General features: G+C 33.8%; 1 protein-coding gene across 3 annotated transcripts; it reads left to right on the top strand.

Annotated features, from left to right (window-relative positions):
* The first annotated feature begins 374 nt into the window (after positions 1 to 374).
* Positions 375 to 9,899, top strand: LOC104217889 (ent-copalyl diphosphate synthase 1-like). 3 transcript variants are annotated; one of them, XM_009768226.2, is made up of 15 exons: positions 375 to 627; positions 968 to 1,027; positions 1,124 to 1,230; positions 1,771 to 2,074; positions 2,214 to 2,397; positions 3,224 to 3,438; positions 4,300 to 4,420; positions 4,514 to 4,626; positions 5,602 to 5,828; positions 6,378 to 6,493; positions 7,595 to 7,693; positions 8,023 to 8,283; positions 8,920 to 9,031; positions 9,146 to 9,337; positions 9,621 to 9,899. In XM_009768226.2, the coding sequence occupies exons 1-15, from the start codon at positions 513 to 515 to the stop codon at positions 9,861 to 9,863; spliced, it is 2,469 nt and encodes an 822-aa protein (XP_009766528.2). In that variant the 5' UTR covers positions 375 to 512; the 3' UTR covers positions 9,864 to 9,899. The 3 variants fall into 3 exon arrangements, with proteins under 3 accessions (XP_009766528.2, XP_009766527.2, XP_009766529.2); XM_009768225.2 differs by having other exon boundaries at positions 950 to 1,027; XM_009768227.2 differs by lacking the exons at positions 4,300 to 4,420; positions 4,514 to 4,626 and having other exon boundaries at positions 950 to 1,027; positions 9,621 to 9,898.
* Positions 9,900 to 17,558: the final 7,659 nt, after the last annotated feature.

Here is a 17,558-nt window from a genome sequence, read left to right as displayed (position 1 = left end):
CCCCCTTCAAATGACGAATGCATGTAAAGCAGCATTATTTCTTTCCAAACAATTAAGAAGTAGAACAAGCGAATATAAAATGATTTCTTTTGGTAAATGATAAATAAAGATATACAGCCCCAACGAAGAATAAAATTACTTTGAAGAGAATAAGCATGTAGTACTACTACATAAGAAAAAATAAAAATGTGGAGGAAAAGGACAAGAGTGCCCTCATTTTCATGAATTTGTATGATCCCAATCAAGTACCTATTGAATCTCTTGGAAAGTCATTTCTGTCTGCTTCACCTCTCTCATACTCCCATTATTTAACCACTATTTTCCCTGACTCCTTCTCTTCATTCTCATATCAAACTACAACATATATAGCTTCCCAAAAAGAAAGCAGGAAATAGAATTATTTCGTCTTCTTCCTCCTCCTCCTCTTCTTCTTCTATTTTTCTTTAGCTTTTTGCTTCATTTTCTAAAGAAGAGCAACCAAAAAAAAAAAGTGAGAAAGATATTGAATAAACATGTCTTGTCAATATTATTTAACTACGACGACCTCTTCTCTCAGAATATTCTCCTTCACCTCCCGCCGTTACGCACCGAATTCTTCTGCAAGTCAACCTCATGAGTTCTTTAAAAGTGAGCTCTAGTTTTACTACTCTACCCCTTCTTCTTTTTCTTAATGTTGTAATTGTTCTTTTTTCTTTGGGGGTGGGGGATTAGCGCTGCTTTTATTAAACCTCGCCTCCACCCCCATCCCATCATTTTTTTGTATCACTTTGGTTTATGAAGGTTTAAGTTTAACATTGATGCATTACTGAAAAAACCATGCATCGTGTATATTATTGTCCTTAGAATACTAGTATATACTATATAGGGTCGATTTTTCATCTGAGAATTACTAGAAGTACTATTGTTACAAAAAATATTGGAAGTTTAAGTACAAAATAATTACTTACAGCCAACGGGTGTTCTACAGAACAAGTACTTTACAGCTCCAATCTGCAATGCAATGCGGTTTCAAGACCTCGCGCACAAGGTATCGACTATATTTTGTTTCCCTTTCTTTTTTTTTTCTTTTTTTTTTTTGACAAAAACAATGACAATATTGATTTGTTAAAAAATAAAAATGCAGAATACAAAGAGGTGTTTAAAAATGGTTTGCCAGTTATCAAGTGGGACGACAACGTGGAGGAAGCAGACAGTGCACAAGAACAACAAGAAGAAGAAGAAACACAAGAGGTGGTTCGGCCAATAACGAAAATCTTATTGCTTCTCTTTTCCCCTTGAGTCTACATTATGACGAGCCAAATCTTTATAAACGATATTCAAGAAAATACTAAAATATCATAAGTGGGAATCTGTGACATAACGCAATCTTTGCAATCCCTTTACCTCTACACTAGTATATTCTCTTATGACAAAGAGATTCAATATTTTATATAATAACAAAAAAAGAATAGCTTATGAGTTATTTGCATCGTTTAATTTGTCGACGAAGAATTCCATTGAATCTCCTTTACTGCACCTAGCTAATTCCGCCCCTATATATATATTAATTAATAGCTAGTGTAAAAGAATATTTACACTAGCTACCGTATTGCACCTATGAGATACTGCATCTAACTATCTATAAAAAGTGAGATTCACAATATGAAAAATAAAACTAAGTTACCTGCTACAATATATTAAAATACATATATATGAATTTTGAGTACACATGCATATTCTTGAATGTTTTTGTTTGTTTGTTTTTAATCGGAAAATTATGTTACGTAAAAGGTGTACAGATCAAATAAGATAAAGGAACATATTGATGCCGTCCGGTTAATGTTGCAATGCATGGATGATGGAGAGATAAGTATATCAGCTTATGACACAGCTTGGGTTGCTCTTGTGAAAGACATTAATGGAAGCGATACTCCTCAATTCCCTTCAAGTCTTGAATGGATTGCCAACAATCAACTTGCTGATGGTTCGTGGGGTGACAAGTCCATCTTTTTGGCTCACGATCGAATCATCAACACATTGGCCTGTGTTATTGCTTTGCAATCTTGGAATTTGCACGCTGACAAAAGAGAACTAGGTAATGATGTATACGTAATCACTGCTTACTAGTTTATGTTATCATTCATCATTATTATATATACTCCATTATTTGATTGTATATATGTTGAGGTAATCATGTAGTATTTTCTTTTGGCTTTTCTTTTGTTTTTGGATAGGAATGTCGTTTATCAGAGAGAATTTAAGCAAGATTGGAGATGAAAATGCTGAGCATATGCCAATAGGATTTGAAGTGGCGTTTCCTTCACTAATTGAGATTGGAAAAAAGATAGGCATTGATATTCCGGATGATTCTCCTGTCTTGAGAGAGATATATGTCAGAGGAAATCTAAAACTCACAAGGTATATATATAGTCAAGCACATCTTAAACTTACTACTCCTGATCAGCAGGAAATTAAAATTTATGTTTACACTAAGCTAAAGAAATTAATCATAGTTGGGCTAACAGATTAATTGAAGTCATATTTCGTCTCACTAAACATGACAATTTAGAAGGATTTTTTCACAATTAGATATTTAAAAAAAAATATAACTATATTTAACAGAACATAGTAAGTGGTATTAGCAAGATAAAATAAGGAAGTACTTTTAAGTATTCTTTATCATTGTCAAACACCACACAAATTAAAAAAATGCTTAAAAACCAATAAATACTTAAAAATAAGCAAATCCAAATATGGGCTAAATGTTGCCTTCCAATATGTTAGTCTACCTTTCTTTTGTTAATTATCCCAAAATATTGCCTAGCCTAGAAGAAAAGTTTGCATTCTTTGACAGACCCTCGAAAGATCCAATGGCTCTACTTTTACACTTTTCAATAAAATTCTATATTTTATTGTGCTCTTCTCAACAATAAGAAAATCAAATATCTCCAATAAGTTTCTCAACATATACTAATCATTCATATTTTCAATTCTTTGCCAAATGAACAATCAAATTAGAACGGATGAGGCTATTCCTCTTTCGCTTTAAATGCAATAAAAGTAGTGATTATTTTCTCCCTTTTCTTTAATTTTTCGATAGGTTCTTGTATCTTTAGGCGATAGAAAGTGGAACTCCTTTTAATATTTTAGGCGATAGAAAGTGGAACTCCTTTTAATATTTTCCATGTTATATTTGATATTCCATGGTATATATGTGAGTAATGATTATGTGTGTGCGCAATAGGATACCAAAAGACACAATGCACAAAGTGCCTACAACGTTACTCCACAGTTTGGAAGGGATGCCAGATTTGGACTGGCAAAAGCTACTTCACTTGCAGTGCGCTGATGGGTCTTTCCTCTTTTCTCCATCCTCCACTGCCTTTGCACTTATGCAGACTCATGATACTAATTGTCTCAATTATCTCTCAAACACTGTTCAGAAATTCAATGGCGGAGGTACGTATTCAGCCAAGTTTATAACAGTGAGATCTTTTACCTCTGGAGCAAATTCAAAGGGTTCTATTGAAAAAAGTTTAATAATCTTTGCTAGAGCGCAAAATAGATCACATTCATTTTGAGACATTGACTCTAAATTTTGATTCGTCTCCATCTTTTAGTATATTTACACCACTACTAAAAATTCGGTTAAAATCGTCCGCGACTTGATCGGTCAAAAAACTGACTGAAAAACCAACAAAAGTCGGCCGATATTTGAAAATATTTTCTTTTTTAATTTTTCTTTTACGAAAACAACCGAATTCGACCCTTTTTTGCGCCAAGATGCGAGAAATTATTGTTGTGTCATGGGAAGTTTATTTTGCAAGATCGACCAACTTCGACCGATTTTTTTAAAAATAAATTAAATTTAATATTTAGAAAACTGATTGAAATCGGTCGGGTATCTCAGTGGGTCATTTTAATTTTTTTTAACGATACCCACCAAAATCGATTGGTTATTTTCGCACAAAAATGCGATTAAAAAGTATAAATAAAATTAAAGAAAGTCTTAAACCAAAAAGCATCAATGATCTAGTGGTACAATAATATCAGATGATGAATTTATTAATTATATAATTTAGAAAAGCCAACCGATGTCGATCGTTTTTTTGGTCGTCCTTTTTCTTTTGGGTCGAGTGTGGAATTTAGTTGATCTATTGTACTAATTCGACCGTTACGAGTCGATCACTTTTCGATCATTTATTGCCAATTAACAAGCGACATCGGTCGATTTTGATCGAATTTCTAATAGTATTGTGCTTTTTCTTTTTGGTATCTAATGCTAAGTTGAATGTTGGGTTTTTTTGGCTAATCATTTAGTTCCGAATGTATATCCGGTGGACTTATTTGAGCACATTTGGATGGTTGATCGAGTGGAAAGACTTGGAATTTCTCGATATTTTAAGGCAGAAATTAAAGAATGTATTGATTATGTCAATAGGTACATAAAAAGTACACCTACGACTATATTTGAGCAAGTGAAGAGAAATTTAAGGAATAGTATATATGATACATGACTACTGCTCATTTGCAGACATTGGACAAATAAAGGAATCTGTTGGGCTAGAAATTCGAGACTTCAAGACATTGATGATACGGCCATGGCTTTTAGACTTTTAAGGTTGCATGGCTACGTAGTTTCTGCTGGTTAGTATGCAGTTCATTAAAACCTGCATATGTCTCGTTCCCTTCATATAATAAAATACCAGGCTATTGTTTTAGCAATAAGTTTAAGCAAAGACATCTCAATAAAATTCTTGGCCTAAATCCATATTTTAATAAGGGGTCTTAATTTTTTCTTTGTTGTCTATAATTTAGTTATCTTGCAAAATATAGTATTAATATTACATTGGTTTCTCTTTTTTTTTTCTTGTTTTTTTTCTTTATGTTTATAGTATAGTTATCTTATAAAATATAATATTAATATCCGCATTGGTAAGAAAATTCAAGTTAATAAGATGTTAGCCACGTATTTACAATTCGTTACCTTGGATCTTATTATAAAAAATGTTATTTATCAATACGAAGATTTGAGTATTTTAATTCAAAGTTCTAAAATATTTCTATTGTTAAAAAATAGATAGTCTTTCTTTCCATTTTTATAAGGATTTTGTATTTTTTTTTTTTTTATAAACTTCAATATTGTCTAAGCAAAAATAAGATAGTAAATCCACAACTAAAAATATTTTTGGGGCCCCAAAATTTAGGGGGCCTAAAACAAAGGCTTTACTAGCTTCCTCTTGAACCATCCCTGAGTTTAAGTTATATACCTGATGTGTAAACAAATTTTATATCAGTTGCATAGTTTAAATAATTTGGTAGATTCCTACTCTACTTTTCAGGTTATCAGTTCAATTGATTTTTATCTCTAATTACCTATTGTTCCAGATTTTTTTTATTTATATAAAATGTATATATGTAACATAAGCTATCAGTTTGGCGAACAAAGTATATCTTCGGCCTAGGCCCTATATATGTGTTAGAAAGTCACCTAATATATACGAATAAATTTCGAACTCAATTATATTAGCCTTGAGGTTGTTGTCTTAGAAATCAGAACCCTTAAAATTCTGATCCAAACTTAAACTCCTTAATAATGATGAAGTTTTTTTTTTCCAACAGACGTATTCAAAAACTTTGAGAGCAGGGGTGAATTTTTCTGCTTCGTGGGACAATCGAACCAAGCAGTGACTGGAATGTATAATCTGTTTAGGGCTTCCCAGTTGATGTTTCCTGGAGAGAAGATACTTGCTGATGCCAACAAGTTTTCCTCCTATTTTTTGCAAGAAAAACGAGCTCAAAATCAACTTCTAGACAAGTGGATCATCACCAAAGATCTTCCCGGAGAGGTAAACAATTAATATTGAGGCCATTTTGTTTAGAAAATTTAATAGTTTCCAAAAAACCAACAATATTAAAGAACATATTAACAATTTCAGAAATCAAACCAATTATCTATGAAATTCAAATTTTAAAAAAAATAAATCAAAATGTAGTATTTCACAAAAAATCAACATAAGTAAATATGCTCCAAAATCATTCTTCCAAAAGCTAATCCGAGTGCATGACGAGTGAGATTTGTTATAGTGGCTGAGTCTGTTGACCAATAGTTGATAATTGGATGGATGTTCAAGTCACATGGAGAGTAAGTAGAAATACTATTAATCCTCCTGCATAACTTTTTAACAACATTAATTGTTTTTCAATTTTTTCAAAACTAGCCTTTTAGAGATTAAGCCAAATAGCCAATCGAAGCGCCCCCTTGATTAAGTGGTTTCTCTTCGGTTTTCACTGGACAATTAATACTTGCTACTGTATCTAGAGAACTTTTTTCCCTCACACATTCTCTTCTTTTCTTTTCTTATTTTGTAATATAATTTTTTTTATGTGTGTAACAGGTAGGCTATGCATTAGACATACCGTGGTATGCCAATTTGCCTCGGATAGAAACAAGGTTCTTTCTGGAACAATATGGTGGTGAAGACGATGTGTGGATTGGCAAAACCTTGTACAGGTACTTTTTGCAATTACTTTTTCTCAAATAAAAATAAAATTGTTTCCTTCTCACTTTTTTCCTTCATTTTTTTCTACTTCATTAATTTAAAAAGGTAAAATATACTTGTGAGATATATATATATATATATATATATATATATAATAATAAAGTTGTCTAACTACTTGCAAAAGTTGTGCTCTGTCTGCTGTCTTCATGATTGTTTTGTTTTGTTCTATCGGAGGAACGCTCTTCATTGTCTATTTAATATGGTATTCTTTCCTTGAAGACTTATCTTAAAAAGAGATACATTTTTATACTTGAAAGTTTTTTAAATTTAAATTTCTTGTTGTATCCTTAGTGATATACTTTATATGCATAAAAATATTATATAATATTTAAAATCATAAGTGTTAAAAATACTTCTTGTATATGCCAAGATCTTTTTGTTTTTTTCAATTCGATCAAACACCCTTGTATAGAAAGACGGAGGGAGTACTAAAACAGAGCGCCTACAGTAGAAAGTTGTCAGAAAACTTTAAGTATAGTGCTGTCCACAAAGATAAGGACAACTAATATAAGCTCTAGAAAGCCTTAGTCTTTTTCGTGGAAACTAACCTACGACCGTAATATTGTTCGGCGATGTTGAAGCAAGTTGTCAACATGCGATAGTGATGTGCTTTTTTGGTGAAAGGTCTACTCAGTGTATTAACATCTTCATCATAACTCAATATTTGGCCTACGTATACCAATGAACTCCTGAAATGTCCTAATCAGCAGTTTATTTTATAATCATATGATGTTTGAAATTCGCTGGTTCAACTAACTCAAATTTATACTGCATAGTGCGCATTTAAGGAGTGCGTGTTTCATATTAGAAATTTCTCTAATCCTAGAACTTCAGTTTAAGATCTCTAGTTAAAGGTGGAGGAACTTATCCGACCCTTACATACTTTTGAGCTAGCACTTTCCTACATTTGCAATGACGATAAATATAAGTATATAGTCATAAAAAGTGATATTAGTAACATGAAAAATAAAGCATATTATTTGCTATAACTGATTAAGATAGTGTAAAAAATTTACGCTATAAATGCATATAAGTACTCCTTCACTTTTCAGGATGCCATTTGTCAATAATAATACCTATCTGGAGCTGGCAAAATTGGATTACAACAATTGCCAAGCAGTGCATCAGCTTGAGTGGAGAAACATTCTCCAGTAAGTCTTACTTATATTGAGTGATCATGCAACTTCAATAGTGATCAGGTTAGTTGTAATAAGTTGATGCATACAATTTCATTAATGAGGACGAAATGAACTGGTCACTAGGTAGCTGGATCTTCTTGATTAAATTTCATACCACAGGAAAATCTCGGATTTAGATCAATTGGCTCAGAATGAGTATTATCTTTTTATATGCATACATTTTATTTTTTTTCTTTTGCATATATCTGTATTCATAATCCGAGTAGAAAGCAACAGTTCAGTTGAACCCACCAAACCTACCTTGATTCTACTCTAATTCTTGCATGATTGCATGCACGCAGGTGGTACAGAGAGTGTGGATTAGGAAAGTTTGGATTGAGCGAAAGAAACCTATTGGTGACGTACTATTTGGCGGTGGGGTGTGTATTTGAACCAGAAAGGTACAGAGAGCGGCTGGTTTGGGCCAAAACCGCTGCTATTATGGAGACTATTAAACGCCACTTTGGCAGTTCCCAAATCTCTGGGGAACACAAAACGGCTTTTCGTCACGAATTCGCACATTGCAGCAGCAGCAACCTACACTGCCGGAACTCTAATACTAGGTGAAATACATCACTACGATGCATAATTCCTACTAAAAAATACAAAAAATATACGTATATCAGTTCATGCATGCATGCTTTAGACAGTGTCGTACGCATGATCTTTAATAGGCAGTGTTACAATTTAAAGAAATCGACCAACTAATAAATTACTACAATGACAAGCGGTGTCATTTCTATACGTATCCCCATTATTTTCATTTTTTTTAATATCTAGAGAAAAGTTTCGACCCCTGACTCTAGAGATTTGGATATAGAATCTTCAAATAAAAATTTATATATTTAAAAACTATTAAAAAATTACTACTATAAGTCACAATACTTACTATAAAATATGGTCAGAGAAAAATTCTTTTGACTTTTCAAATAGAAATATGTCACATAAAGTGGGAAAACGGGCATGACTTTATTATATAGTAATTCTTTTTTTTAGTTTTTTTTCTTCATATGTATATATAATTCCTGGTAAAAATAAGGTGTTCAGTTTAATGCTAACCCGCTCTCAATTTGATTGTGGTGCTAAGGTTATGTTCTAGGCGTACTATTCATGTATATACTAATAAAGGGGTGGAACCGTTTATTTTTCCTTTCAATTGTGTGAGCTACTTTGTGTTGTTTTGAACTGCGGAATGGCAGGTGTAGGACAAGACAGAGACTCGTCGGGACTCTTCTCGGAACCCTAAACCAGCTCCCTCTTGAAGCATTGGTGACTCATAGCAGAGACATCCATCAACACTTGCGTCATGCTGTTAGTCGTACTTGCTATATTTTCTTTAGCAGTTTAATATTGAAATAAATATGGTAAGCTTTCTTTACGACAAAGAAAGCTAAAAAATACTGTTAATGTTATGAACATGTATAGTGGGAAAAGTGGCTGGTGATATTGGAAGAGGGAGGCGAGGGAAAAGGAGATGCAGAACTCCTAATTAGTACGTTAAATCTCTGCGCCGGCATGTCAGATGAGCTATTGTTGTCGCATCCTATGTATCAAAAGCTTCTCAACATCTCCAATAATGTTTGCCACCGTCTCCGTCTTTTCAAGCAGCATTCTAAGGTTAGATGATAATATGCTGCCAAACTTAGACAGTATAGATGTTGTTTAACTTATAAGACCTACAGTGTAAGAAATGTTTTGCACTATTAGGTCGTCCAAAAGATATTTACTAGTATCAAATTGATTTGTTATATATACAAACACTATTTCTTATAGTAGATACATTCTTAACGTGTATGCGTGAGCATATCTTTAAGGAGGTCAAATGTGCATGTTGGGTTACAATTGGACGGGTTAAAACTCAGCCGAATTAATAAACGGGTTGGATATTTTATTGGTACAGAATGCTGAGGATCAGAGGGTTGAAAAGCAGCTGGAAATATCAACATGCATGGAGATAGAATATGACATGCAACAACTAGCTGAACTCGTGCTATCCAAATCTGATTGTTCATATGAAGATCTAGATGCCAACATCAAGCAAACGTTCTTTGATGTAGTCAAGAGTTTCTATTATGCTGCTTACTGTAATCCAACAACAATCAATTTCCACATTGATAAAGTACTTTTCGAAAAAGTACTTTAACCATTATAGTGTGTATCAAGTTTGTGTTGGTGCATTATTCTAATCTTATATATATTTTCTGCACAAAAGACAATAGTACGTATTAGAAGAAAAAAATGTAAAAGTAAAAGATTTTAACTTCTTTTTTACTAAAAATGTACATGAATGTTATATTATTTAGACATTTAAAAAATAACTGCAGCTAACTGTTCATAAAAAATAGATTGGCAACTTGAAAGCTAAAACAAAATACTGGTTACATTTTGGGGGGTGAAAGAAAATTTTTATTAATCTCCAACTAACAAAGATATTTAAAAATTTATATCCCTACCATAACTATAAAGTTACAACAAGTTAAAATACACGAAATCACAAATTTTATAAGAAAATTGGATCTGAAATTTGATGGATTATTATATGCAGCGGAAGCAATCCCAGTATCAAAATCACATGTAATTTAGACAACTAGCATAAACGGGATTTCACGGGTTACCTCTTGAAGCGTGAACATATCTCTTCTACCACGTGAGCCTTCAGTTCCATAACTTCTTAATGGAATCTCCATCACCCGCACAATCGTGATCCTCGAACGTTCCACGGTCTTCTACTGTGTTACCCAAATAATACCCGAAAATAGCAATTTCGTGTGGGCGAAATTTCTAGGAAAACTTGGCTGAAAATTTCAGCCACCATGTACTCATCCCTCTAGGTGGAAAACCTTATGTATTTATAGCACAAGTTTTAAGGGTTAAGACCCTTTTCCAAAACCTGTTAGGTTTTCTTTTCCACCAGAAAAAGGATTCCTTTATTTCCTATTATTTAGGCACAGTAGGGACCACAGAATTTAATTAACAAGGCTTCCAATTATGGAATTAATTTGTAATTTTCGAAATTAATATCCACCATAATTAATTACGAATTATTCCACTAAAAATTCGTAATTACACTCCTTATTCAATTTCGAAATTCATCCATTAAATCTTATTTAACTCCCCATGTTAAGATTCAGATACGAATCAATTAAATTAAATTACTGACGATTTAATTTATTGATTATTTCCTTTAGACTTTCGCTTAACTTATTTCATGTGTCGGATACAAAATCCACCGGCCGGGTTTACACATGAAAACTTATAAGCTTTCATAAAGGTATATCATCAATCTCTAAACCGAGACATGGATTCCATCAACTAACTATTACTTCGCCAATGTATATTATTATTATCCAATTTACCAGGCATATTGACCCACGAAAGAATCTCGTCTTTTAATAAATCAAAACAATAATAATATACACAGTTAATAATAATTATATCAAGATTAAGAGTATAAGTACATTTAATGGCTAGAGAGTTTATTTTATTAAGTCAGTATAAAATACTTATTTCTACCTGGTCCGTTCAATACATACAAAATGTACTAGCACAAGAAGTTGGAATTAAACCATTCCCGTAATCAAGATTAATTATATTTAATCTTGTGCTACAATCATTCCTGATGGTTTGTCCAATTCCATCATTAGATTGTGAACTCAAACTTTATACTTATAAGAACCGATGATTTAATCTTCCGTGTATAAGCTAAACTCCATACACTAAATCATCTACTATATAAGCAAAAGACACAGACTATTATATGATCTATTTAAAACTTTATTAAAACTGAATAAACAATTATTTCATAATAAATACTATATCTAAACCAAACTCATGGTTAATAGTATATATCCCAACAAAATTAAAATTGGAAGGTTGATATTACTAAAGCAAGGTGTACGTGGTGAGCAAAAAGGAACAATATCTTTTGATCCAATATATCATTCAAAAAATAATGTTGCCATACTTAAAGAGGTTTTTGATTCAACAAATTTGTGTGGTGGTACATTTGGGAAAGAACATTTGTGTTTGGATTCTTTGCCGAAAAAGGTTCAACTCAAGTGAGGTGGATGGTAAAAGAGCTTGTCCCTCTGAGCCCATCATACGAAAATGGCAGGCAAAGTGATCAAAAGATAGCACATCAAGATCAACCTCAGAGTGGAGATGAAATATATATAGATCAAAACATTAAGATCTTGTTTCCCGTTTGGGACAAGCAAGGGTCAGTTAGACAAGACATATATATAATCTTCCCTAACCACTTTGAATTTTGTACGCACCCTACTAGATACTATTATTACTACTAGGGAATTTACCGACCTTTAAAAGTTTTCTTTTCTTTTTTCTCTCCAAACAACCTTTAAATTTTCGAAAAGAACAAATCAACAATCAGATAATGGGGTATCTGCAATAAATAATTACAATGAAACTCCATAACTTTTTAAGTATATATTGTTTCAACAACTTCAAAATTTAGATGTATATAAAGCTGAGTATTCTCTTATTCTCAAGTTTCTGACGGAAAAAAAGAGGAAAGAAGAGGATAAAGAATGGGAATACGAAATGATGTTTGCCTTGAAAACGAAAAGAAGAGCCATTGGCGTGACAAGAAGGGCCACAAAAGATTTTAAAAACAGATTCCCGACGAAGCATGAGCAAGTGCAAGGCAAAAGCAAAGTGATTTTTTTTTTTTAATATATGGTACAGAAAAGCAAGGTGAATGGTCATGCTTTAATCCTGCATTCAAACACTTTAATTTTGTCAATACTCCATAGAGTCTTGATAAAAGAAGAAGTATGCTTTTGTATAGAGGCCGAAAATAATAAGTTAGCGTCTCTGGCTCCATAGCAAAGTTTTACACATCATGTAATATTATGAGCTAGACAAATATTACATGAGTATGTATGTGACACGTAAAATAGAGGTGTCTTATTTTTATCAAATTATTAACTCATAAATACATTTTAACTCTTCATTCCTTTCCCGCCATCAACTAGCAGTAGCCAACACCAAGGGTTGGCATGTTGAAGAAGTTGATCATGATAAGGATAAGCTTGAACGAGATAAGGATAGTTAGATTGCATTGTAGAATTTCTACTTAACTAAACATAATAGTCATACATGTAATAGAACTCTAAGTCATTTGTAGTAGTTATCACTTAGCATCCTTAGCGTAGTTTTTAGTTATTTTGTGACTTGTATAAATTCAGTCACTTATGACTTTGTAATACATGTAAAAACACACGATTCTTCAATACAATTCCCTCTCAATCTTGTGGTTTTCTACATGGTATCAGAGCTCACTGAAGCTACGTTGCCCACACGATCAAACATGACCATAACAACACCCTCAACCTCTTTGTGTTTATCACCTGCTTTCCTGCACCATCTCATTGCCGCTTGTCCAGTTAAGTTGAAACCATCGAACTATTTGATCTGGAGGACCCAAATACTCCAGTTGATTCAGGTAATGAAGGTGACAAACCTGATCAAGGAAGGCAAGCCAGACACAAGTAGTTCATCTGCTTTTGTTGGTGCTGACAAGACTGTCGACAGAGGTGATGACAACACTGACTAAGAGAAAAAGGATGTGCTCCTGAGAAGTTGGATCTCTGTTACAATGACTGAAAAAAGAAGTACCTCATTGTGGGATGTTCAACTGCCAAGGAAATGAGGGAATGTCTGGAGGAAGCATACTTGCAGACAACCAAGGATAAGGAATTTTAGCTTAGGCAACAACTGTGGAACATCAAGCTAGGAACCAAAGAGCTTGATGAATATTTGATGGAGTTCAAAGGCATATGTGATGGTCTTTCAGCCATACACAAGGTTGTTGATGAAGACAGCAAAGTAATCAACTTTGCTAGAGGTCTTAGTCCAAAGTACAAAACCTTTAGGACTGTCATGCCGGGAAAGGCTCCATATCCTACCCTGAACCAGTTTGTCAATGCTCTTAGAGGATTTTACATGAGAGAAGATGAAAAAGAAGTGGCCCAACAAGGCTACAATATGACTTTTGTTGCTCAAAGAGGAAGAGGTCGTGGAGGTTACTCTAACAGAAAATGAAACTCAATCTTCTCCTCAAGAGGAAGAGGTTTCAGACCTGCAGGACAAGGTAGCAATCAGATTAATCAAGCTATTCATAACACTGCAAATTCGAGACAGCAACAGGGCAAGAAAAATAGCCAAATATGTAGAAGAAATAATCACACAGCCTTAAAATGCTTCTACAAGTGGGACTATTCCTACCAGGCTACAGAGGAGCTGCCATAGGCTTTTTCTGCTATTAATCTGCAGAATACACAGGCTGAAGATGAAGCTATGTATGTTGACTCTGGTACAAGTAGTCACATAACTAATTCAACATGTAATCTATCAAACCTTCAACCTTATAATGGTTCTGATAAGATCATAGTTGGGGATGGCTCTAAACTTGACATCACACATATTGGCAATACAACAAAATTTGGACATAAAATAAAGGAAATCCTTGTTGTTCCTAAGATTAAGAAGAAACTATTGTCAGTTAGTAAGCTTGCTAAGGACAATTCTTGTATACTTGAGTTTGACGAATCTAATTTTTTTGTAAAGGCGAAGAGCTTAGAGAGACTTATTTCCAAGGGATCTAATAAGAATGATCTATATGCACTGGAGGACAATAACGTTTATGCCTTATCTGCATAAAAGGAGTGGAAGAATATAGACAGTATTTGGCATGCTTGATTAGGTCACCCTAGCTTAAAGTCTTTAAAGATTCTTAGTAGTAACAAGTATATTGATGTTAAGTACTGGAATAAAGTTCCTACTGTTTGCATTAGTTGTTAGTTAGGAAAAGGATGTAAGCTTCCATTTGAATTGAAAAATAAGAATGAAAAATAGCCTTTGTTTAAAATTTATCGTGATCTTTGGGGTCCAGCACCTGTTGAATCATCTCAGCATATGAAATACTATGTAGTATTTGTTGATAACTGTACAAGATATACTTGGTTCTATTCACTAAGAAGGAAAACTGAATTCTATGATGTTTTTGTTAAGTTTCAAAAGATGGTCGAGAAACAATTCACAAAGAATATTAAGATTTTTCAGTGTGATGAAGGTGGTAAATTTAATAGCACTGCATTTGTTGAACATCTAGATAACTGTGATATTATTAGACATATATCATGCCATCACACACCTTAGTAGAATGGACTCTCTGAGGGTAAACATAGACATATAGTAGAAACTGGTCTGACTTTGTTATTTTATGCAAAGTTGCCACAGTTTCTTTGGGTAGAAGCCTTCTTGACAGCTGTATTCTTAATTAACAGAATGTCTTAATCAGTGTTACAAATGGTAACTCCATTCTTTAAGCTCTTTAGAGAGCATTCGAATTATAATAGTCTAATGGTCTTTGGATGCAAATGTTTTCCTTAATTGAAAGGAAAAACAAAATTCTCCCCAAAGACATATCCTTGTGTATTTATTGGATACAGTAGCCTTCAAAAAGGCTATATGTGCTATAACCCACCTACCAGAAGTGTATTATCTCAAGACATGTGGTCTTTGATGAAAACACATTGCTTTATGTACAAATAGATGCACCACTAGATGGTTCAAGAGATTCTACTCACATTGCTACCTTCTATGAGTTTTTCTCCAGGTTGCAGGATACCTCAAGCCCAGCTTTGCACTCTTTAAATTCAGTGGAAGTGTTGAATGGATCACCATTAATTGGTGTAGGTATCCAGTTGATGCTCCTACTGATGCTCCTGATGAGACTGCTGAGTTTACACCTACAACTGATCACAATGCTGAGCATGTTGAATCTCCTTTAGCAGCAGTTCCTACAGATACAGATGATCTCATGACTGTTGAGAGTGAAGAACTAAACAGCTCAACTTAAGACAGTGCACCTTCTGACTATAATGTAATTTTCAGTTTATGATCCACAGGGAATTCAACTTGAAGTTGACTTGTCTCATTAGTTCAATACCGAACCTAATCAAGATACACAAGCTATACCATTACAAGTTACACCAACTGATGATGCAGAACCAGCAGAGCACACATCAAATGCACAAAGACATCACATGGTCATATGACAGAAATCAAAATACATGCCAGTGAGACACATATTTCTGGTAGCAGCTAAGGAGCCACAAACTATATATGAGGCACTTAGCTCACTAGAATGGCTTGCAGCTATGCAAGAGGAGATAAATGCACTTCACCAAAACAAGACTTGGATACTGGTGCCTAATTCACCAGGTATGAATATAGTTGGCTCTAGGTGGATGTTAAAAACTAAGTTAAAGGCTGATGGATCCATTGACAGGTACAAGGCAAGACTAGTTGCCAAAGGGTATTCACAACTTGAAGGAGTAAACTTTGAAGAAACTTTAGTCAAGTTGTTAAAGCAACCACGATAAGAGTAGTTCTTTCAATAGCTGTTAGTCTACACTGATGTATCAGGCAATTAGATATAAAGAATGCATTTCTTCATGCACATCTACAGGAGGAGGTGTACATGAGTTAGCCACCAGGTTTTAAAGATCCTAGACATCTTGACAGTATGTGCCTTCTAAAGAAAGCCTTGTATGGTCTTAAACAAGAACTTAGAGTCTAGTTTGATAGGTTCAGTTTACACTTGCTCTACCTTGGGTTTAAGTGCAACAAGGCAGAATCCTCACTTTTTGTGATGCATTGTAAACGAGGCACAGTCCAGCTCGTATGTTGATGATATAATTGTCATTGGGAGTCACACTGCACTAATTTTCTTAGGGATTGAGGTCACCTACTTTATTGGAGGAATTCATCTGAATCAGAGTAAGTATGCTGCAAAATTACTTTCTAATACTAGCATGGCACTTGCTAAGCCAATAAGCACACCTCTAGCATAGAAGCATGGTCTACAAGAAACTCTAGATGATCCAGTTGATGCCTCACTATACAGAAGTATTGTTGGTAGTCTACAATATTTGACTCTTACAAGGCCAAACATAGCTCATGCAGTGAATTTAGCAAGTCAATTCATGCAAAGTCCAAATAACACTCATTACCAAGTTGTTAAAAGGATCCTTAGGTATGTTAAGGGCACAACTGAGTATGATCTAAGAATCTTGTCTCAGTCACCATTCAGGTTATATGGTTTCTCTGATGCAGACTGGGGAGGATGTCCTATGACTAGGAGATTAAGTACATGCTACAATGTCTACCTAAGAGCTAACTGCATATATTGGACATCCAAGAAGCAACACATAGTGGCAAGGTCTAGTGCAGAAGCTGAGTATAGAGCATTAGTCTCGACAGTAGCTGAAATGACATGGATAACCTACATTCTCAATTATATTAGGGTTCGTTTAAAAACCGCACCAACTTTATTCTGTGATAGTTGAGGGGAAGTGTTGAAGAAGTTGATCATAATAAGGATAAGCTTGATCGAGATAAGGATAGTTAGATTGCATTGTAGAGTTTGTACTTAACTCAATGTAATAGTCATACATGTAGTAGAACTCTAAGTCATTTGTAGTAGTTATCACTTAGCATACTTAGCCTAGTTATTAGTTATTTTGTGACTTGTATAAATTCAGTCACTTATGGCTTTATAATAAATGTGAAAACAAACGATTCTTCAATATTATTCCCTCTAAATCTTGTGATTTCTACATGGCGAATGGTAATAATTCCACATTAAGCCATATGAATCAAGAAGATTTTAGTGGAGAATTATGACAGTAAAATTGATTGCGGTTGAACTTTCACTTGGTTCATGAAGGTTGATTTAATTCCCTCCCCTATGTATAATTAAAATAAAACATATAAAAAAATACCAAGAAGAGTGTTTACCCTTCAAAACGGA

The sequence above is a fragment of the Nicotiana sylvestris genome, chromosome 9 (assembly GCF_000393655.2).
Source record: "Nicotiana sylvestris chromosome 9, ASM39365v2, whole genome shotgun sequence".
NCBI lineage: Eukaryota > Viridiplantae > Streptophyta > Magnoliopsida > Solanales > Solanaceae > Nicotiana > Nicotiana sylvestris.
This window is presented reverse-complemented; position numbering and strand designations above follow the sequence as displayed.